This window comes from Salmo trutta, chromosome 25, assembly GCF_901001165.1.
Source record: "Salmo trutta chromosome 25, fSalTru1.1, whole genome shotgun sequence".
Lineage (NCBI taxonomy): Eukaryota > Metazoa > Chordata > Actinopteri > Salmoniformes > Salmonidae > Salmo > Salmo trutta.
In genome coordinates, this window is record NC_042981.1 from 15100035 (window position 1) to 15123348 (window position 23314).

The 23314-nt window shown below is 45.2% G+C and overlaps 1 protein-coding gene across 1 annotated transcript in view; it reads left to right on the forward strand.

Annotated features, from left to right (window-relative positions):
- LOC115161785 (vegetative cell wall protein gp1-like) overlaps nucleotides 1-21480 on the forward strand; it is a 79879-nt gene extending 58399 nt beyond the window's left edge. The window contains exons 3-4 of the mRNA XM_029712565.1: nucleotides 594-1131; nucleotides 20071-21480. Of these exons, the coding sequence (XP_029568425.1) occupies nucleotides 594-1131; nucleotides 20071-21480 (1948 nt within the window). The remainder of the gene's footprint in view (nucleotides 1-593; nucleotides 1132-20070) is intronic.
- Nucleotides 21481-23314: the final 1834 nt, after the last annotated feature.

Genomic DNA, 23314 nt, shown 5'->3' on the forward strand with positions numbered 1-23314 from the left:
TTTATTTTTCTCTCTTTGTTGTCGGAGGGAGATGTGTGGGAATGCGCTGATGTTACTTGTTGACATTAACGCTATGAGAGATACAAGGCCTCATTGGGGGTTTGCGTAATCTTCTCAAAGTAGCACTTTCTCACTTTCCATCCCTCTCTCCCTCTTTCTGTCGAATCTGACGTGTCTTTAATCTCTCAGTGCTGAAATCCCCACAAGTTGTGTGTCTTTCTGGGCAATTGACTATGCGAACACCTGCAATGTCTTAGATAAGTAGCTAGTCTTATCTCCTTTGGGAGAGGACCCCATTATCCTGGGCTTTGAGGGCAGATACCCCCAGTGTGCCACGGGCCACCAACGATAATCCACGACACCACACAGCCAAATCCTGGTAAATTGATCCTAAACTGACAACACCTCTATCCTCTGGACTAAGTTAAGCCACGTCTATTAGCTATGATTGGATACGTTTTTTTTTAGCCTACACTGCATGGCCATATAAAGAATGTAATTGGCCCTGCCATCGTTAGGGCTATCATCCTGTTTAAGCCAAGGAGATGTGTTGACGTCTGGGGGCCACTGGGGTCCACACCTCTCTCCTACAGGGCCCCCAACCCTTCTCCTACAGGGGTCACCACCCCTCTCCTACAGGGCCACAACCCCTCTCCTATAGGGGTCACCACCCTCTCCTACAGGGGTCACATCCCCTCTCCTACAGGGGCCACAACCCCTCTCCTACAGGGGTCACCACCCTCTCCTACAGGGGCCACACCCCTCTTCTACAGGGGTCACCACTCTCTCCTACAAGGTCTACTACTCTCTCCTACAGGGGCCACCAACCCTCTCCTACAGGGTCTACTACCCTCTCCTACAGGGGCCACCACCCCTCTCCCACAGGGTCTACCACCCTCTCCTACAGGGGTCACCACCCTCTCCTACAGGGGCCACCACCCCTCTCCCACAGGGGCCACCACCCCTCTCCCACAGGGTCTACCACCCTCTCCTACAGGGGTCACCACCCTCTCCCACAGGGTCTATAACCCTCTCCTACAGGGGCCACCACCCCTCTCCCACAGGGTCTTCCACCCTCTCCTACAGGGTCTACCACCCCTCTCTGACAGAGGGTTTTCCTTTCCCAAACAGGTAATTCCTCCAACCCTCATGTGGTTCTGTAAAATCACAAGCTCATCATGTCGTAATGGAGGAGAACAACATGAAGCTACACTACACACACAGCTAGACCTGCCTAGCGCTCTGCTGCAACTGGTTATTTAGTTGGCTCATTCCATGTGTGCAGTAATTGATTGGCATCCTGGAATTAGAGGAGGCTTGCAGTGCTGAGGGGGGAGCTGGCATGGGCCTCATACATTAAATATCTGGCACGGCTCAGCCAGCCATCTGATTTACTTTCAAAGGGCCCAGACCCGAGCCTGATTAAAACCAACCGGACAGATGTAAGGGCCTGGAAGGCCCCCGTAGGCGTCCTCGCAGAGCGCCAGTAAGGAGAGCCGCGACGTGGTGCACTGGATGAAGTCATGGCACGCCAACCTAATTACGGGATGCTGACCAACCAAGGGAGCTTGTCTTAAACAAGCCAATCAGATCAGGCCTGAGGAGGACATGGGTGGGACTAAACTATACTCCTTGTATCAGTGTGGTTTGTAGTGAAGAACAGTAGACCCACATCGACAGGCAGGCAGGCACACAAGGGAAAAAGAAAAGTCCTCTGGAAGCAGGAAGAAAATAATCCATGGCAAGAGTGATAAAATTACATAGAATTCCGAAAGGAGTTTTCTTACTGCTTTCCTCTAAGTTCGAACAAGCTAGAGCCAGGTTAATAACCCCCCTTCCTCCCTTCCTTCCCTCCCTCCTTCCCTCCTTCCCTTCCTCTGAGTTCTAACAAGCTAGAGCCAGGTTAATAACCTCCCTTCCTCCCTTCCTTCCCTCCCTCCTTCCCTCCTTCCCTTCCTCTGAGTTCTAACAAGCTAGAGCCAGGTTAATAACCCCCCTTCCTCCCTTCCTTCCCTCCCTCCTTCCCTTCCTCTGAGTTCTAACAAGCTAGAGCCAGGTTAATAACCCCCCTTCCTCCCTTCCTTCCCTCCCTCCCTCCTTCCCTCCTTCCCTCCTTCCCTTCCTCTGAGTTCTAACAAGCTAGAGCCAGGTTAATAACCCCCCTCCTCCCTTTCCCTCCCTCCCTCCTTCCCTCCCTCCCTCCCTCCTTCCTTCCTTCCTTCCGTCCTTATCTCCCTCCCTCCCCCTCCCCAATTTCCCTGTCTCCCCTGGCCTGAGGGAGGGGATAATGATTAATATCTGCCTACCTTGTCACCTAATTCATTATGGAAAAGCAGTTAATTTGATTTGATACTTTTTAAAATACAATTCAGTAATACATTAGATTGTTTCAGGCTATCAAAATAATTCTCCAATTATTACGGTTACTCAACCAAGTGTCTTTTTTTCCCTTTGCGAGCGGCAGTTGGTCTGACTCGGAATACATTAGCTGCTACAACTACATCCCGCCGTAGCCGCTGCCAATTGAAGGAATAAGAAATATACTGTCTGCACGATTACACCAGAAATGTTATTACTGGTGATGTGGGGCAGCCCCGCAGTACAGATCCAAACGGCCCGTAGATTGATGTGTGATTGGCGCAACATGACGCCTTAAATGGTTTTGATTATGTCCTTGTAGAGGGAAGAAAAAAGAGAACAGATCAGATTTCTTTTTATGCTAATAGCCCGGGCCCTGTGTTTAGAACCTCCTTTAATTAGTAACATGGTTGAGCAACTCTGCCCTTCTTGTCACATCAAGGCACACTGGGCCCCGGCTTGGACGTGATATGACACACACACACGCACAAACTGTGACATACACAGACACACACACCCCCCTACACACACTGACACACACACCCACCATCCCTGCCTTCTTCCTCCTAATCCCTACTACACCCTCCAGGCGTTGATAAGAAAGGGAAAGCTATCACAGAGATGGGAGATATAGACTCTCGCCTTTAACACTGGAACATCTACACACAGAAAGAGACAGAAAGAGACAGATAGAAAGAAATACAGTCAGCTCATAACTCACAGATAAATACTGTTTAAAGGGAAAGAAAACATCTCCTTAATAGGGCAAGTGGTTTTCCTGACATCATAGCTGAGCAGGTTCAACTTTGGGCTATATGTCAGTAAAACTCCTGGCCCTTCCGACCCTGTAAATCATCTTCTCTCTTGATGGTTTTTACCTTTTAGAATTCATGTAGGTTATTTGTTGTTGTCATTTTGTTGTTATTTTGCCTCTTGGTATGTCTGTTGTCCCTACATAACTTACAACATAATCAATGTAATTGTAAGCTGTGGGATTTGTAGCATATTACAGCAAACAAACGTCCATAAACTGTTTGTTAATGTATCATAGCTTGGCAACACCACTTGCGAAACAGCCCAGACTTTGGGAAATCTGGACAGAAAAACTTGGGAAATGGGGGCATCACGGGGGTTAGCGTCTGGGATGTACAAGTGTTTGGTGAGGGAGGGAAGGAGGGAGAGAGAGAGAACGAGTGAGAAAGAGAGGGAGAGAGAGAGAGAGAGAGAAAGAGAGAGAAAAAGAGAGAGAGAGACAGAGATCGAGAGTCATAGAGAGAGAGAGAGAGAGAGAGAGAGGGAGAGAGAGAGAGAGAGAGCGAGAGAGAGAGAGAGAGAGAGAGAGAGAGAGAGAATTTGAGGTCAAATGTTTACTGTTTCAAATCAAATTTTATTTGTCACATGACCCGAATACAACCGGTTACACCTTACAGTGAAATGCCAACCTACAAGCCCATTAACCAACAATGCAGTTTCAAATCTTTTCAGTCTCCTGAGGGGGAATATGTTTTATTGTGCACTCTTCACAGCTGTCTTGGTGTGCTTGGACCATGTTAGTTTGTTGGTGATGTGGACACCAAGGAACTTCAAGCTCTCAACCTGCTCCACTACAGCCCCGTCGATGAGAATGGGGGCGTGCTCGTTCCTCCTTTTCCTGTAGTCCACAATCATCTCCTTTGTCTTGATCACGTTGAGGGAGAGGTTGTTGTCCTTGCACCACACGGACAGGTCTTTGACTTCCTCCCTATAGGCTGTCTCATCGCTGTTGGTGATCAGGCCTACCACTGTTGTGCCACCAACTTAATGATGGTTTTAGAGTTGTGCCTGTCCATGCAGTCATGAGTGAACAGGGAGTACAGGAGGGGACTGAGCACGCACCCCTGAGGGGTCCCCATGTTGAGAATCAGTGTGGCGGATGTGTAGTTACCTACCCTTAGCACCTGGGGGGTGGCCTGTCAGGAAGTCTAGGATCCAGTTGCAGAGGTAGGTGTTTAGTCCCAGAGTAATCCGTCTGGTCCAGCAGCCTTGTGAATGTTGAGCTGTTTAAAGGTTTTACTCACCTCAGCTGCGGAGAGCATGATCACACAGTCATCCGGAACAGCTGAAGCTCTCATGCATGTTGCGGTGTTACTTGCCTCGAAGCAAACATAGAAGTTGATTTAGCTCGACTGGTAGGCTCATGTCACTGGGCAGATCTCAGCTCTGCTTTCCTTTGTAGTCTGTAATAGTTTGCAAGCCCTGCCCCATCCAACGACTGTCGGAGACGGTGTAGTACGATTCAATCTTAGTCCTGTATTGACGCTTTGCCTGTTTGATGGTTTATCGGAGGGCGTAGCAGGATTTCTTATAATCTTCCGGGTTAGCGTCCCGCTCCTTGAAAGCAGCAGTTCTTTCCTTTAGCTCAGTGCGAATGTTGCCTGTAATCCATGGCTTCTGGTTGGGGTACGTACAGTCACTGTGGGGACCACATCCTCAATGCACTTATTGATAAAGCCAGTGACTGATGTGATGTACTCATCAATGCCGTTGGAAGAATCACAGAACATATTCCAGTCTGTGCTAGCAAACCAGTCCTGTAGTTTAGCATCTGCTTCATCTGATCACTTTTTTATGGACCGAGTCACTGGTGCTTCCTGCTTTAATATTTGCTTGTAAGCAGGAATCAGGAGGATAAAGCTATGGTCAGATTTGCCAAATGGAGGGCGACGGAGAGCTTTGTACATGTCTCTGTGTGTGGAGTAAATGTGTTCTAGAATGTTTTTTTCCCTCTGGTTGCACATTTAACATGCTGATAGAAATTTAGTAAAACTAATTTAAGTTTCCCTGCATTAAAGTCACCGGCTACTAGGAGCACCGCCCCTGGATGAGCGTTTTCCTGTTTCCTTATGGCGGAATACAGCTCATTGAGTGTGGTTTTAGTGCCAACCTCACTCTGTAGTGATATGTTGACAGCTGCAAAAAACACAGATGAAAACTCTCTAGGTAGATAGTGGGGTCTACAGCTTATCATGAGACACTCTACCTCAGACGAGCAAAACTTTGAGAATTCCTTACATATCGTGCACCAGCTGTTGTTTACATAAATGCATAGGCCCCCGCCCCGTGTCTTACCAGAGGCTGCTGTTCAACCTTGCCGATAAAGTGTATAACCCGCCAGCTGTATGTTCTTCATGTCGTCGTTCAGCCACAACTCGGTAAAACATAAGATGTTACAGTTTTTAATGTCCCGTTGGTAGGATATACGTGCTTTCAGTTCGTCACATTTATTTTCCAGCAATTGAACGTTAGCTAGCAGAATGGAAGGCAAGGGCAGATTAACCACTGGTCACCTGATCCTTGCAAGGCACCCTGATCTTTGCCTCAAAATCTCAGTTTCCTTCTCCAGCGAATCACAGTGTCTGCAGTATATCCCTCGCATCCGACTCATGTTTGCTGATGATCTGGTGATTTTGTCCCCAACCAAGGAGGGCCTACAGCAGCACCTAGATCTTATGCACAGATTCTGTCAGACCTGGGCCCTGACAGTAAATCTCAGTAAAACAAAAATAATGGTGTTCCAAAAAAGGTTCGGTGTCCAGGACCACAAATACAAAATCCATCTAGACACAGTTGCCCTAGAGCAGTGGTTTTATAGTCCCGTACCCCTTCAAACATTCAACCTCCCGCTGCATACCCCCTCTATCACCAGGGTCAGCACACTCTCAAATGTTGTTTTTTGCCATCATTGTAAGCCTGCCACACACACTGTACGATACATTTATTAAACATAATAATGAGTGTGAGTTTTTGTCATAACCCGGCTCGTGGGAAGTGACAAAGAGCTCTTATAATAATAATTAATAATTTTGCTCTTTATTTAACCATCTTACATATAAAACCTTATTTGCTCATCAAAAATTGTGAATAACTGACCACCAGTTAATGAGAAGGATGTGCTTGAAAGGATGCACATAACTCTGCAGTGTTGTGTTGTATTGGAGAGAGTCTCAGTCTTAAATAATTTTCCACACACAGTCTGTGCCTGTATTTAGTTTTCATGCTAGTGAGGGCTGAGAATCCACTCTCACATAGGTACGTGGTTGCAAAGGGCAGCAGTCTTAACAGTGCGATTTTCCAAGTCAGGATACTCTGAGCACAGCCCAATCCAGAAATCTGGCAGTGGCTCCTGATTAAATTCACTTTTCACAGAACTGCTTGTTGCAATTTCGATGAGGGTCTCTTGTTCAGATATTGGTAAGTGGACTGGAGGCATGGCAGGAAAGAGATAACGAATCCAGTTGTTTGTGTCATCCGTTTTTGGAAAGTACCTGCGTAATTGCGGACCCAACTCACTCAGGTGCTTCACTATATCAAATTTGACATTGTACGTAAGCTTGAGTTCATTTGCACACCAAAAAATCCTACAATGATGGAAAGACCTGTGTGTTGTCTTTGTTAATGCAGACAGAGAAGAGCTACAAATCCTTAATCATAGCCTCAATTTTGTCCCGCACATTGAATATAGTTGTGGAGAGTCCCTGTAAGATAGGCCAGTCGTGTGAGAAACTCGTCATCCTCCAAGCAGTCAGAAAAGTGAAAATTATGGTCAGTAAAGAAAACTTTAAGCTCGTCATTCAAATAAAAAAAATGTGTCAAAACTTTGCCTCTTGATAAACAGTACACTTCTGCATGTTGAAAAGGTGTTACATGGTTGCTGACCATATCATTGCATAGTGCAGAAAATACAAGAGAGTTCATGGGCTTTGCTTTGACTTCTTTGGGGTAGGGGGCAGTATTTTCACGTCCGGATGAAAAGCGTGCCCAGAGTAAACTGCCTGCTACTCAGGCCCAGAGGCTAGGATATGCATATTATTAGTATATTTGGATAGAAAACATTCAGAAGTTTCTATAACTGTTTGAATGATGTCTGTGAGTGTAATAGAACTCATATGGCAGGCGAAAACCTGAGAAAAATCCAACCAGGAAGTGGGAAATCTGAGATTTGTAGTTTTTCAAGTGATTGCCTATCCAATATACAATGTAAACGGGGTCAGATTGCACTTCCTAAGGCTTCCACTAGATGTCAACAGTCTTTAGAACGTTGTTTCAGGCTTCTATTGTGAAAGAGGAGCGAATAAGAGCTGTTTAAACCAGGGGTGTGGCAGAAAGCCTTGAGTTGTTGATCGCGCGCGGCCGTGAGCGTGAGCTCCGTTCCCTTTCATTTCTAATGACAAAGGAATTGTCCGGTTGGAATATTATTGAAGATTTATGATAAAAACATCCTAAAGGTTGATTCTATACATCGTTTGGCATGTTTTTACGAACTATACTGGAACTTTTTGGACTTTTCATCTGGACTTAGTGCCCGCGCCTTGTGCATTTGGATTACTGGACTATACGCGCGAACAAAAAGGAGGCATTTGGACATAAAGATGAACTTTATCGAACAAAACAAACATTTATTGTCTAACATGGAGACCTGGGAGTGCCATCAGATGAAGATCATCAAAGGTAAGTGATTAATTTTAACGCTACTTCTGACTTTTGTGACACCTCTCCTTGGTTGGAAAATGGCTGTGTGGTTTTCTGTGGCTAGGCGCTGACCTAACATAATCGCATGGTGTGCTTTTGCCGTAAAGCCTTTTTGAAATCTGACACAGCGGTTGCATTAAGAAGTTTATCTTTAATCGTATGTATAACACTTGTATCTTAGAGTATTTCTGTAATTTGATGTGGCTCTCTGCACTTTCACCGGATGTTTGTTTGAGACAATGCATTTCTGAACAAAACGCGCCAATTTCAAATGAGGTTTTTGGACATAAAGATGAACTTTATCGAACAAAACAGACATTTATTGTCTAACATGGAGTCCTGGGAGTGCCATCCGGTGAAGATCATCAAAGGTTAGTGATTCATTTTAACGCTATTTCTGACTTTTGTGACACCTTTCCTTCTTTGGAAAATGGCTGTATGGTTTTCTGTGGCTAGGCGCTGACCTAACATAATTGCATGGTGTGCTTTTGCCATAAAGCCTTTTTGAAATCAGACACTGTGGCTGGATTAACCTGTTAGGGCTAGGGGGCAGTATTTACACGGCCGGATAAAAAACGTACCCGATTTAATCTGGTTACTACTCCTGCCCAGTAACTAGAATATGCATATAATTATTGGCTTTGGATAGAAAACACCCTAAAGTTTCTAAAACTGTTTGAATGGTGTCTGTGAGTATAACAGAACTCATATGGCAGGCAAAAACCTGAGAAAATTTCATGCAGGAAGTGGCCTGTCTGACAAGGTGTTGTTGTTCTTGCCTCTGTTTATTGAAGACTGAGGATCTTAGCTGTAACGTGACACTTCCTATGGCTCCCATAGGCTCTCAGAGCCCGGGAAAAAGCTGAACGATATCGAGGCAGCCTCTGGCTGAAACACATTATCGCCTTTGCCAAGTGGCCGATCAGAGGACAAAGGGCTTAGGCGTGTGCCCGAGTCGACCCCATGCTTTATTTTCTTTAGTCTGTTTACCTAATTGCAGATTCCCGGTCGGAATATTATTGCTTTTTTACGAGAAAAATGGCATAAAAATTGATTTTAAACAGCGGTTGACATGCTTCGAAGTACGGTAATGAAATATTTAGAAATCTTTTGTCACGAAATGCGCCGTGCGCATGACCCTAATTTACCATTCGGATAGTGTCTTGAACGCACGAACAAAACGCCGCTGTTGGAACATAACTATGGATTATTTGGGACCAAACCAACATTTGTTATTGAAGTAAAAGGTAATCAAACTTTTCTAATAGTAAATCGGAGTTTGGTGAAGGCTAAACTTGCTGGGTGTCTAAATAGCTAGCCCTGTGATGGCTGGGCTATCTACTTAGAATATTGCAAAATGTGCTTTCACCGAAAAGCTATTTTAAAATTGGACATATCGAGTGCATAGAGGAGTTCTGTATCTATAATTCTTAAAATAATTGTTATGCTTTTTGTGAACGTTTATCGTGAGTAATTTAGTAAATTGTTAGTAAATTCGCCGGAAGTTTGCGGGGGGTATGCTAGTTCTGAACGTCACATGCTAATGTAAAAAGCTGGTTTTTGATATAAATATGAACTTGATTGAACAAAACATGCATGTATTGTATAACATAATGTCCTAGGTGTGTCATCTGATGAAGATCATCAAAGGTTAGTGCTGCATTTAGCTGTCTTCTGGGTTTTTGTCACATCATATGCTAGCTTGAAAAATGGGTGTCATTATTTCTGGCTGGGTACTCTGCTGACATAATCTAATGTTTTGCTTTCGTTGTAAAGCCTTTTTGAAATCGGACAGTGTGGTTAGATTAACGAGAGTCTTGTCTTTAAAATGCTGTAAAATAGTCATATGTTTGAGAAATGAAGTAATAGCATTTCTAAGTTATTTGAATATCGCGCCACAGGATTCCACTGGCTGTTACGTAGGTGGGACGATTTGGTGCCACCTACCCTAGAGAGGTTAACAAGACGTTTATCTTTAAAATGGTGTATTATACTTGTATGTTTGAGGAATTTTAATTATGAGATTTCTGTTGTTTGAATTTGTCGCCCTGCACTTTCACTGGATGCTGGTCAGGTGGGACGGTAGCGTCCAGCGTACCCTATTAACAAAGTTGACCATTTTCACTGTAGTGTCCAAAATGTCTTTCAGGCTGTCAGGTATTCCCTTGACAGCAAGAGCCTCTCGGTGGATGCTGCAGTGCACCCAAGTGGCGTCGGGAGCAACTGCTTGCACGCGCGTTATCACTCCACCATGTCTCCCTGTCATGGCTTTTGCGCCATCAGTACAGATACCAACATGAGCAGCAGCAACGTTTGGCTACATACAGACCGTTAGTGGAATTCCCACGAGACAGTAATGGTTAATGTGATTGGATGTTAATTATTTGACTAGGATACCTGTATTTGACATTGTGTTGTTATTTCGCTAAACACTAGATGGTTTCATTTTATTTTTGGCAGTGAAATGAGGCTACTCAGGCAAGTAAAAGACCTCATCCAAATGTATAGCCCCGTTGGAAAAAATAATTGGACTGTTGGAATGTGAATCACATTTTTATTTGGCGTACCCCCGATGGCATTGCGTGTGCCCCTGGGGTACACGTACCCTAGTTTGGGAATACCTGCCCTAGAGCACACAAAAAACGATACATACCTTGGCCTAAACTTCAGCGCCACAGGTAATTTAACACAAAGCTGTGAACGATCTGAGAGACAAAGCAAGAAGGGCCTTCTATGCCATCAAAAGGAACATTAAATTCTACATACCAATTAGGATCTGGCTAAAAATACTTGAATCAGTTATTGAACCCATTGCCCTTTATGGCTGTGAAGTCTGGGGTCAAAATGTGACACACACCAAATGGAGACTGCATGCAGAATTCTACAAAAATATCCTCTGTGTACAACATAAAACCCCAAATAATGCACGCAGAGCAGAAATAGGCCAATACCCGATAATTATCAAAATCCAGAAAAGAGCTGTTAAATTATACAACCACCTAAAAGGAAGCGATTCCCAAACCTTCCATAACAAAACCATCACCTACAGAGAGATGAATCTGGAGATGAGTCCCCTAAGCAAACTGGTCATGGGTCTCTGTTCACAAACACAAACAGACCCCACAGAGCCCCAGGACAGCAACACAATTACACCCAACCAAATCATAGGAAAACTAAAAGATTATTACTTGACACATTGGAAAGAATTAACAAAAAAACACAGCAAACTAGAATGCTATGTGGCCCTAAACAGAGAGTGCACAGTGGCAGAATACCTGACCACTGTGACTGACACAAACTTAAGGAAAGCTTGACTATGAACAAACTCAGTGAGGATAGCATACCATATTACAGACACATATTTCCCTCATATTACACAAACCCACAAAGAATTTGAAAACAAATCAAATTTGGATCAACTCCCATATCTATTGGGTGAAATACCACAGTGTTCCATCACAGCAGCAAGACTTGTAACCTGTTGCCACAAAAAAAGGGCAACCAGTGAAGAACAAACCCCACTGTAAATACAACACATATTTATGTTTATTTATTTTCTATTTTGTACTTTAACTATTTACACATCATTAAGACACTGTATATAAACTTAATATGACATTTGTAATGTCTTTATTCTTTTGGAACTTTTGTGGGTCTGATGTTTACTGTTCATTCTGATTGTTTATTTCACTTTGATTATTATCTATTTTACTTGCTTTGGTGATGTAAACATATGTTTCCCATGCCAATAAAGCCCTTTGAATTTAACAGAGAGGGAGAGCGACAGAGACAGAGTGAGAGAGAGAGAGAGAGAGAGAGACATAGAGACAGTCTGATAGTGTTAATTAGCAGTGTTTACATTACACTACCCCTCGTCTGCATCCCAAACAGCACCCTATTCCCTATATAGTGCACTACTTTTGACCAGGGCTCTGGTCTGAAAATAACTCTGGGAAAACAAAAAGCCACAAAAGAGACTGATGCATAGACTGTCTTTCAAATGACACCCTATTCATACAAACTAGTATGCCTCCCTGACCATTTTTTTTTTACACTTTTCCATCTCAGGTGCAGATTTAAAGTTGTGTCCTAAATGATAAATAATACATTATTTAAAGTTTTAACCCTTTGCTGCTTAGATAAAAGTAATGAATTGCCACCTGTCCTACCTTATTTCACCCTACCTGTCTGTCAGGGTTTCATACCTGTCCAAACTGTGCTCAGATGAACACCATGTCCCAGATCTCTCTCTCACATGCAAGTGGAGTCATGATTCTAGAAGACTTCTGAGGTTAACTCAGATGCTAGAGGCCTCTCTGCTCTCTGTCAGTCCACATTCTACATTCCATTCCAGGGTTCTGCTTCTCTCTCAGAGTTCTATACCTGGCTGGGATCAGCTGCATACATGTTACATGACTGTGGATTCACCCTTAGCTCAGGTAAAGGATAGGTTTCCTTGTCTCTGCCTGCCTGCCTGCCTGCCTGCCTGCCTGCCTGCCTGCCTGCCTGCCTGCCTGCCTGCCTGCCTGCCTGCCTGCCTGCCTGCCTGCCTGCCTGCCTGCCTGTCTGTCTAATAATAAAATCAACATTTAACTTTAATCAATTATTTACTCCTTCTTCTGATGCTAATTCAATGTTACAGGTCTAACAACTGTAGAATTAGGTCCACTCGAGATGACAGGCCTTTCCCTGTACACTACAGTCAACGGTTGAGGAATCCTGAAGAGATGTCGTCTACCTTTGTAAAAACACCTCTCTCTCTGTGCGTTTAGAATGATAAGGTCACACACTCCATTACCCATCAGGGGTAACATCAGAGCTCTGTTGACATTGACATGTTTTATTTGACCACAGAGGTTCTCTGTTTTCCAGGGTTTGTCCAGTGGGTCTGAGGCCTGATGTTGGTGCCGGAAGTGCCCCAGGGTATGTGCTGTCTGTTAATACTGAGTGCAGGGTGCAGTTTCCTGAGCTTCACTGCTATGGAACTCATCGTTTAACTTTGATGCAGTGGAGGATTGTTTTTGACAATGACAGTTGACTTTAATTCCCTACGTTTTATCTGCTAGAGGATTCTTCTCTTAACGTTACTATTCGTGTTATTCTTTGCCAGTCTAACATTATCATGATTTAGAGAAGATTCCATTTGTTTTCAGTTCCAAGACGCTGGAATCAAGCAAGGCAGTACTTAATTTTGGTTTATTGGAAGTATTCCCCTGGTCAGTAGTAAATGTATTTAAGTATATGGTTAAATAAACATAGTTTTCAAAGCAGCAGATTTCATTGTTCTATATGTCAGTGATGAATCTCTCTTTTTGGATAGTGACTCGCTAGAGAAGAAACATGTAGCATTTGCTTTTCTCTCCACCACCTTATTTCCTTTATAGGAAAATCTAAACTGGGACTGGGCTCTCTGAATCTGATTACTGTACCTTTCCTTTGAAACTAGCCCATCTGCACTGCACTGCATTCACAATTGTGGTCTGACATTTAATTAACATGTCAAAAAGTATGTTGGGCATTATTTGAAGTTTCCCCTGGAGTATTTGCCCACAAGTCAGGAATGTTCCCAGCCATTAAATCCTAACCTCGCCCTCCTTCGTTCTCTTCTCTGCTCTCTCTTCTCTGCTCTCCCTGTTCTGCTCTCCCTGCTCTGCTCTCTCTGCTCTGCTCTCTCTGCTCTGCTCTCCCTGCTCTGCTCTCTCTGTTCTCCCTGCTCTGCTCTCTCTGCTCTGCTATCCCTGCTCTGCTCTCTCTGCTCTGCTCTCCCTGATTTACTCTCCCTGCTCTGCTCTGCTCTCCCTGCTCTGCTCTGCTTTCCCTGCTCTACTCTGCTCTCCCTGCTCTACTCTGCTTTCCCTGCTCTACTCTGCTCTCCCTGCTCTACTCTGCTCTGCTCTCCCTGCTCTGCTCTCCCTGCTCTGCTTTCTCTGTTCTCCTCTCTCTGTTCTGCCTGGACTGAGGACACCAGTTATACACTGAGTGTACAAAACATCAGGAACACCTGCTCGTTCCATGACATAGAATGACCATGTGAGTCCAGGTGAAAGCTGTGATCCCTTATTGATGTGACCCTTATTGAGGGCTCCCAAGTGGCGCAGTGGTCTAAGACACTGCATCTCAGTGCTAGAAGGGTCACTACAGACCCTGGTTTGATCCCAGGCTGTATCACAACTGGCTGTGATCAGGAGTCCCATAGGGCAGCGCACAATTGTCTGAAGTAAGGGAAGGTTTGGCCAGGGTAGGCTGTCATTGTAAAATAAGAAATTGTTCTTAACTGACTTGCCTAATTAAAGAAAGGTTCATTAAAACTATTAAATTCTCTTCAGTCAGTGTAGATGAAGGGGAGGAGACAGATTTTTAAGCCTAGAGACATGGATTGTGTATGTGTGCCATTCAGAGGATGAATGGGCAAGACAAAATATTTAAATGACTTTGAATGGGGTATGGTAGTAGGTGCCAGGCACACTAGTTTGAGTGTGTCAAGAACTGCAACGCTGCTGGGTTTTTCACACTCAACAGTTTCCCGTGTGTATCAAGAATGGTCCACCACCCAAAGGACATCCAGCCAACTTGACACAACTGTGGGAAGCATTGGAGTAAACATGGGAATGCTTTCGATACCTTGTAGAGTCCATGCCCGGACAAATTGAGGCTGTTCTGAGGGAAAAGGGGTCCTCCTAATGTTTTGTACACAGTGTAGATCCCTTGCTGGAAATCTTGAAGTGCAACTCAAATCTCTCACCCTGTTTGTGTTACAGTCAGTGCATTATGAAAGAAGCTGTTGAGGAGTTCTATATCCAAAGCAGACCGGTGAGTGACGAGGTACGGTTATATAAGGTTGGCTAGAGATTTTATGTCTCTCTCTCTCTCTCGTTTCACTCTCCCACACACACACAGACACAGCAATTTCAATGAGCTCTTACGTACACTAGATGGAAGAAACACACACACAGGACACACTACATAAAAACATGATTACCCACCTATGTCTGAATCAGGTAACAATACAGTGGCGGTCTATCAGAGAAACACATAGGTCTTAAGATGCACCCTGCGCTTACTAAGATTCAACACAAAAAGAATGTGAAGTGGCGAATGACGTAATATGATTTATGCCATGAGAACTAAGCATAATAGCGCAATGGCTGTAGTCGGATTGCACAGTGCCTTGCAAAAGTATTTACCAGTGGCATTTTCTTTTTTTTGCATTACAACCTGTAATTAGAATAGATTTTTATTTGGATTTCATGTAATGGACATACACAAAATAGTGAAATGAAAAAAATAACTTGTTTAAAAAATCCTAAAGAATTTAAAACGGAAAAGTGGTGCGTGCATATGTATTCACCCCATTGCCATGAAGCCTCTAAATAAGAGCTGGTGCAACCAATTACCTTCAGAAGTCACATAATTAGTTAAATAAAGTCCACCTGTGTGCAATCTAAGTGTCACATGATCTGTCACGTGATCTCAGTATATATATACACCTGTTCTGAAAGGCCCCAGAGTCTGCAACACCACCAAGCAAGGGGCACCACCAAGCAAGGGGCACCACCAAGCAAGGGGCACCACCAAGGAAGGGGCACCACCAAGCAAGGGGCACCACCAAGCAAGGGGCACCACCAAGCAAGGGGCACCACCAAGCAAGGGGCACCACCAAGCAAGGGGCACCACCAAGCAAGCTGTCACGGTTGTCGTAGGGAGGAGCGGACCAAAGTGCAGCGTGTGTGTCGTTCCACATTTTATTTTCACTGTGAAACTATGCAATACATATAAATAAACTGAATAACAAAACAACACACCGTGACGCAGAGGTGAAACATACACTAACTCAAAGACAATCTCCCACAAACCCAGGTGGAAAAAAACCCTACTTAAGTATGATCTCCAATTAGAGACAACGAGGACCAGCTGCCTCTAATTGGAGATCATCCCAAACAAAACCCCAACATAGAAATACAAAACTACACCCTGACAACATAGAAACATAGAAAATATAGAAGAAAAAAAACCTGTCACGCCCTGACCTACTCTACCCTAGAAAATAACATCTTTCTATGGTCAGGATGTGACACAAGTGACACCATGAAGACCAAGGAGCTCTCCAAACAGGTCAGGGACAAAGTTGTGGAGAAGTACAGATCAGGGTTGGGTTATAAAAAAATATCAGAAACTTTGAACATCCCACGGAGCACCATTACATTATTAAAAAATGGAAAGAATATGGCACCACAACAAACCTGCCAAGAGAGGGCCACCCACCAAAACTCACAGACCAGGCAAGGAGGGCATTCATCAGAGAGGTAAGAAAGAGACCAAAGATAACCCTGAAGGAGCTGCAAAGCTCCACAGCGGAGATTGGAGTATCTGTCCAAAGGACCACTTAAAGCCGTTCACTCCACAGAGCTGGGATTTACAGAAGAGTGTCCAGAAAAAAAGCCATTGCTTAAAGAAAAATATAAGCAAACATGTTTGGTGTTTGCCAAAAAGCATGTGGGAGACTCCCCAAACATATGGAAGAAGGTACTCTGGTCAGATGAGACTAAAATTGAGCTTTTTGGCCATCAAGGAAAACACTATGTCTGGTGCAAACCCAACACCTCTCATCACCGTGAGGTCACCATCCCCACAGTGAAGCATGGTGGTGGCAGCATCATGCTGTGGGGATGTTTTTCATCAGCAGAGACTGGGACACTGGTCAGAATTGAAGGAATGATGGATGGCGCTAAATACAAGGATATTCTTGAGGGAAACCTGTTTCAGTATTCCAGAGATTTGAGACTGGGACGGAGGTTCACCTTCCAGCAGGACAATGACCCTAAGCAACACTCGAGTGTTGTAAGCCTCGAGTGGTTTAATGGGAAACATTTCAATGTCTTGGAATGGCCTATTCAAAGCCCAGACCTCAATCCAATTGAGAATCTGTGGTATGACTTAAATATTGCTGTACAGCAGCAGAACCCATCCAACTTGAAGGAGCTGGAGCAGTTTTGCCTTGAAGAATGGGCAAAAATCCCAGTGGCTAGATGTGCTAAGCTTATAGAGACATACCCCAAGAGACTTGCAGCTGTAATTGCTGCAAAAGGTGGCTCTACAATGTATTGACTTTGAGGGGGTGAATAGTTATGCATGCTCAAGTTTTTTTGTTTTTTTGTCTTATTTCTTGTTTGTTTCACAATAAAAATATTTTGCGTTTCAAAGTGGTAGGCATGTTGTGTAAATCAAATTATACAAACCCCAAAAATCTATTTTATTTCCAGTTTGTGAGGCAACAAAATAGGAAAAATGTCAAGGGGGGTGAATACTTTCAGAAGGCACTGTAGGTTTGGACTAAATACACACAAAAAGAGGCTGTAGGAGTCTTAGCAAATGGGAGAGGAGAGCCTGTGTTGGTGAGGCAGGTGAGGTAGGAAGAGAGAGAGCGAGAGAGCGAGAGAGCGAGAGAGCGAGAGAGCGAGAGAGCGAGAGAGCGAGAGAGCGAGAGAGCGAGAGAGCGAGAGAGCGAGCAGGAGAGCGAGTGAGAAAGAAAGAAAGAAAGAAAGAAAGAGAAAGAAAGAAAGAAAGAAAGAAAGAGAGAAAGAGAGAAAGAGAGAAAGAAAAAGGGAAAGAGAGACACAAGGCTGAAGTGGTTTTCCAGGTACAGTATAAAGGCTCTGTGGGATGTGTTTGTTGGATCGTCCTTAGTCAGATATCAGCACATCCTCAGGAAGGGCAGTGCAGCACAGAGCTCTCTGGGGCTTGCAGGGTTGGTGTTTTCTAATAGTTATCAAGCGACCAAGTTACATAGCAGCTCCTCAAGCCTGCAAGAGGTAATTTGATTACTGCTTGGCACGTTGATAATGGCTTTATGGCTGTGATTGTTAGTGAAAACCATACCAATGGACATATGCACACATGCACACATACATGCACACACACACACACACAAACACACACACCATCTCTCTGTCTTTACAGTCCTGGTTGCTGTTATTTTAAATTCAACCCACCTCTTTGGTCACAGTAACTTTTAGTTTAACCTCCATGTGACTTAAACATATCTCTTTTTAAGTGAGCATCTCAGTCAAAACGTCCAGGGGCCTCCCCACAGCCCGACTCCCCAAGCCTTAAAACCCTCCTCTTATGTTCTGGGAGATTGAAAGTGTCCAGCGTATTATTCAAATGACACACAGAGACAGCCTCACCAGCCTCTCTCTCTCTCTCTCTCTTCTCTCAGTCTTTCTCTCTCTCTCTTTGTCTCTCTCTCCCTTTCCGTTTCCCTTTCACATTATTTTTGAGGACAACTGCAGGCAGGGGAGGAGGATATGAATCCCGGTTGCAGGCACTTCTTCTTCCTCCTCAGCCTGATTTGAATAAAGAGCTTTGAATTAAGTGGACAGGGCCTCCTCAGAAAAGCAGTGGTGTGTCTTTAAGAAAAAACACCATGCCAGTGTAAATTATTTTGATTGACATTATGAGAAAATGTCCTCGCTAGCTGATTTAATTGCGAGTGCCAGGGGGCATCATCGGGGGCCAGGTAATGGGTCTTTCTTTTGGAGGGGGGGGTTTGATCTCCCCCTCTGTCTCCCCGTGGTACGGTCCGCCCGTGCACATTGGGCCAGAGGGCAGAGGAACAAAGACAACTGTCTGTGAGCTCACCGGTTCTCCCTCTCCTTCTGAAAACAAAGCCTCCAGAATGGGCAGCCAAAGTGTGAAAATGGATTTCCAAGCTCATTTGATGTTAAGTCTTTAGTGTCAAGAGTGGCATATTCATTGATAAAAAAAACAAGTGGGAGGGGGGAGAGGGGAAGAGGGAGAAGAGAGAGAGAGAAGCGGGCGCATCTTCTGACAAACAGCGTGCTGTCGTTCCATGGATGGAGGAGAGAGCATGAAGGGAGGAGAGAGGAGAAGAGAGGAGAGGAGATGAGAGGGGAGGAGATGAGAGGGGAGGAGAGGAGGGAGGAGGAGAGGAGAGAGGATGGAGCAAGGAGAGAGCAGAGGGGTGGACGGGGTTTCAAACAGGAGCCATTCTGTACCGACTGACTCTCACTATCATCATCCCCACTGACTGATTCTCACTATCATCATCCCCACTGACTGACTCTCACTATCATCATCCCCACTGACTGACTCTCACTATCATCATCCCCACTGACTGACTCTCAATATCATCATCCCCACTGACTGACTCTCACTATCATCATCCCCACTGACTGACTCTCACTATCATCATCCCCACTGACTGACTCTCACTATCATCCCCACTGACTGACTCTCAATATCATCATCCCCACTGACTGACTCTCAATATCATCATCCCCACTGACTGACTCTCACTATCATCATCCCCACTGACTGACTCTCACTATCATCATCCCCACTGACTGACTCTCACTATCATCATCCCCACTGACTGACTCTCACTATCATCATCCCCACTGACTGACTCTCACTATCATCATCCCCACTGACTGACTCTCACTATCATCATCCCCACTGACTGACTCTCAATATCATCATCCCCACTGACTGACTCTCACTATCATCATCCACACTGACTGACTCTCAATATCATCATCCCCACTGACTGACTCTCAATATCATCATCCCCACTGACTGACTCTCACTATCATCATCCCCACTGACTGACTCTCACTATCATCATCCCCACTGACTGACTCTCACTATCATCATCCCCACTGACTGACTCTCACTATCATCATCCCCACTGACTGACTCTCAATATCATCATCCCCACTGACTGACTCTCACTATCATCATCCCCACTGACTGACTCTCAATATCATCATCCCCACTGACTGACTCTCACTATCATCATCCACACTGACTGACTCTCAATATCATCATCCCCACTGACTGACTCTCAATATCATCATCCCCACTGACTGACTCTCACTATCATCATCCCCACTGACGGACTCTCAATATCATCATCCCCACTGACTGACTCTCACTATCATCATCCCCAACTGACTCCCCATCATACCGAAACATCCCCAACTGCCTCCACCATCACCCCTGGCCACCACCATCATCCCCAACCCTCTCCATCAACCTCAAACCCCTTCACCCCTGGCCACCACCATCATCCCCAGCCCCTCTCCATAAACCTCAAACCCAATCACCCCTGGCCACCACCATCATCCCCAACCCTCTCCATCAACCTCAAACCCCTTCACCCCTGGCCACCACCATCATCCCCAGCCCCTCTCCATCAACCTCAAACCCCATCACCCCTGGCCACCACCATCATCCCCAGCCCCTCTCCATCAACCTCAAACCCCATCACCCCTGGCCACCACCATCCTCCCCAACCCTCTCAACGTCAACCTCAAACCCCATCACCCCTGGCCACCACCATCATCCCCAGCCCCTCTCCATGTCAACCTCAAACCCCATCACCCCTGGCCACCACCATCCTTCCCAACCCTCTCCATGTCAACCTCAAACCCCATCACCCCTGGCCACCACCATCATCCCCAGCCCCTCTCCATCAACCTCAAACCCCATCACCCCTGGCCACCACCATCATCCCCAGCCCCTCTCCATCAACCTCAAACCCCATCACCCCTGGCCACCACCATCATCCCCAGCCCCACTCCATCAACCTCAAACCCCATCACCCCTGGCCACCACCATCATCCCCAGCCCCTCTCCATCAACCTCAAACCCCATCACCCCTGGCCACCACCCTCATCCCCAGCCCCACTCCATCAACCTGAAATTCCATCACCCCTGGCCACCACCATCCTCCCCAACCCTCTCAACGTCAACCTCAAACCCCATCACCCCTGGCCACCACCATCATCCCCAGCCCCTCTCCATCAACCTCAAACCCCATCACCCCTGGCCACCACCATCCTCCCCAACCCTCTCCACGTCAACCTCAAACCCCATCACCCCTGGCCACCACCATCCTCCCCAACCCTCTCCACGTCAACCTCAAAACTCATCACCCCTGGCCACCACCATCATCCCCAGCCCCTCTCCATCAACCTCAATCCCCATCACCCCTGGCCACCACCATCATCCCCAGCCCCTCTCCACGTCAACCTCAAACCCCATCACCCATGGCCACCACCATCCTCCCCAACCCTCTCCACGTCAACCTCAAACCCCATCACCCCTGGCCACCACCATCCTCCACCAACCCTCTCAACGTCAACCTTAAACCCCATCATCCCTGGCCACCACCATCCTCCCCAACCCTCTCCACGTCAACCTCAAACCCCATCACCCCTGGCCACCACCATCCTCCCCAACCCTCTCCACGTCAACCTCAAACCCCATCACCCCTGGCCACCACCATCCTCCCCAACCCTCTCAACGTCAACCTCAAACCCCATCACCCCTGGCCACCACCATCCTCCCCAACCCTCTCCACGTCAACCTCAAACCCCATCACCCCTGGCCACCACCATCCTCCCCAACCCTCTCCACGTCAACCTCAAACCCCTTCACCCCTGGCCACCACCATCCTCCCCAACCCTCTCCATGTCAACCTCAAACCCCATCACCCCTGGCCACCACCATCATCCCCAACCCTCTCCACGTCAACCTCCATTCAGGCCAATTCTTCCATCATTCCCAGGTAGGGCCAGGACGTTTATCTAATCTAATGATTTCATCAGGTAAAGCTCTTGGACCTTGTTAGAGACTGTAACTAGCATGCATATACACACACACACACAAACACACAAACGTACACACAGGTGCTTTTTAGTCAGAAAAGTGCTGGCCCTTGAAAGCCACGTCATCATCACAACACATTTATGTGTGCATAACAATAGAGCTGTATGTCTTTACTATGAAAGGAGCCAGGCTTCTATTTCAAAAACCCTGCTGTGCTAAACCATTACATGAAAGCAGCCAGGCCTCTATTTCAAAAATCCCGCTGTGCTAAACCACTACTTCCCACCAGATCTATATACCGTATGTTCCAAATGGCACCCTATTCACTTCATGGTTCACTACTTTTGACCAAAGCCTTATGGGTCCTGGTCAAAAGTGGTGCACTACATAGGGAATAGGGTGCCATTTGGAACACATACCTTAATGCTTTCTTGGCTATTTCAAATGTATTTACAACAGTATGAGAGATCCCAAGGAGAATACATGCATGCCACTATCCCCACTACTAGCTGCAACTATACACACAAAATAGGAAATTGTTGTTAACAGAATAGGTTCCATCTACACTTTGAAAACACCTTTTAGTTACTACTTATCATCCACACAATAGAGAGAAAGTAGCTCATTTGAAAATCACACATGCCAATGGAAGGGAATAATTTCATTTGTACAGAAAATACCTTAAATCGTCTCAAAATGAAAAGCCCTCAGGCTAGTTATATCAGCATACAATAGACCTTAATCCAATGAAACCCCATCTATATACACACACACTTGCACACTCACGCGCGCACACAAACACACACACACACACACATAGCTCGCAAATTCTTTGTTACCTTATACTCTGGATAATCTCTTTTTTATATATTTTTTCTTTTTCAAACTTCTTTAGATTCAATTTATTTTTTGTTTGATATCAATTCCACTGACATGATGTATCACAACCACAGCTAAATGCAGCTATGCAATCAAACATATTGTAAAATGTATTATTTTCTTTCTTTAACCCGAGGAGCGGAGGGTGTTGGTCTCCTCTTAAGGATCGGCCCCTTTTTTTAAATTTTCGCCTAAAATGACATACCCAAATCTAACAGCCTGTAGCTCAGGACCTGAAGCAAGGATATGCCTTTTCTTGGTACCATTTGAAAGGAAACACTTTGAAGTTTGTGGAAATGTGAAAGGAATGTAGGATAATATAACACATTAGATCTGGTAAAAGATAATACAAAGAAAAAAAATATATATTTTTTTTTTTGTACCATCATCTTTGAAATGCAAGAGAAAGGCCATAATGTATTATTCCAGCCCAGGTTGCAATTTAGATATTGGCCACTAGATGGCAGCAGTGTATTTGCAAAGTTTTAAACTGATCCAATGAACCATTGCATTTCTGTTCAAAATGTTGTATCAAGACTGCCCAAATGTGCCTAATTTGTTTATTAATAACTGTCACGAATGTCTAGGACCAGTAGATATGTGAAATCAGGAGCAGGAGACAGAGGGCCGGAGCAACTGAGTTTTAATAATAAATACCAGACGCAATAGCCGTTGGGCACAGGGCGCGTGGCGAAGTGCGCCAGGAGAAAACACTTTTCTCAAAACAAATAAGCGCACTGGAAAAACAAACAGCGCGCGGGGCGCAGCCCGGCAATATAATGTCTTCTTAATCGGATACAATTACAACTGTCCTTAGTGAACAAATGAACAATCCCGCACGAGAACCCCAACTGAAAATACACATTAAATAAACCCCCCACTAATGACAAACACAAAACAGGTGCGGGATAGACAGACAAAACCAAAAGACACAGAA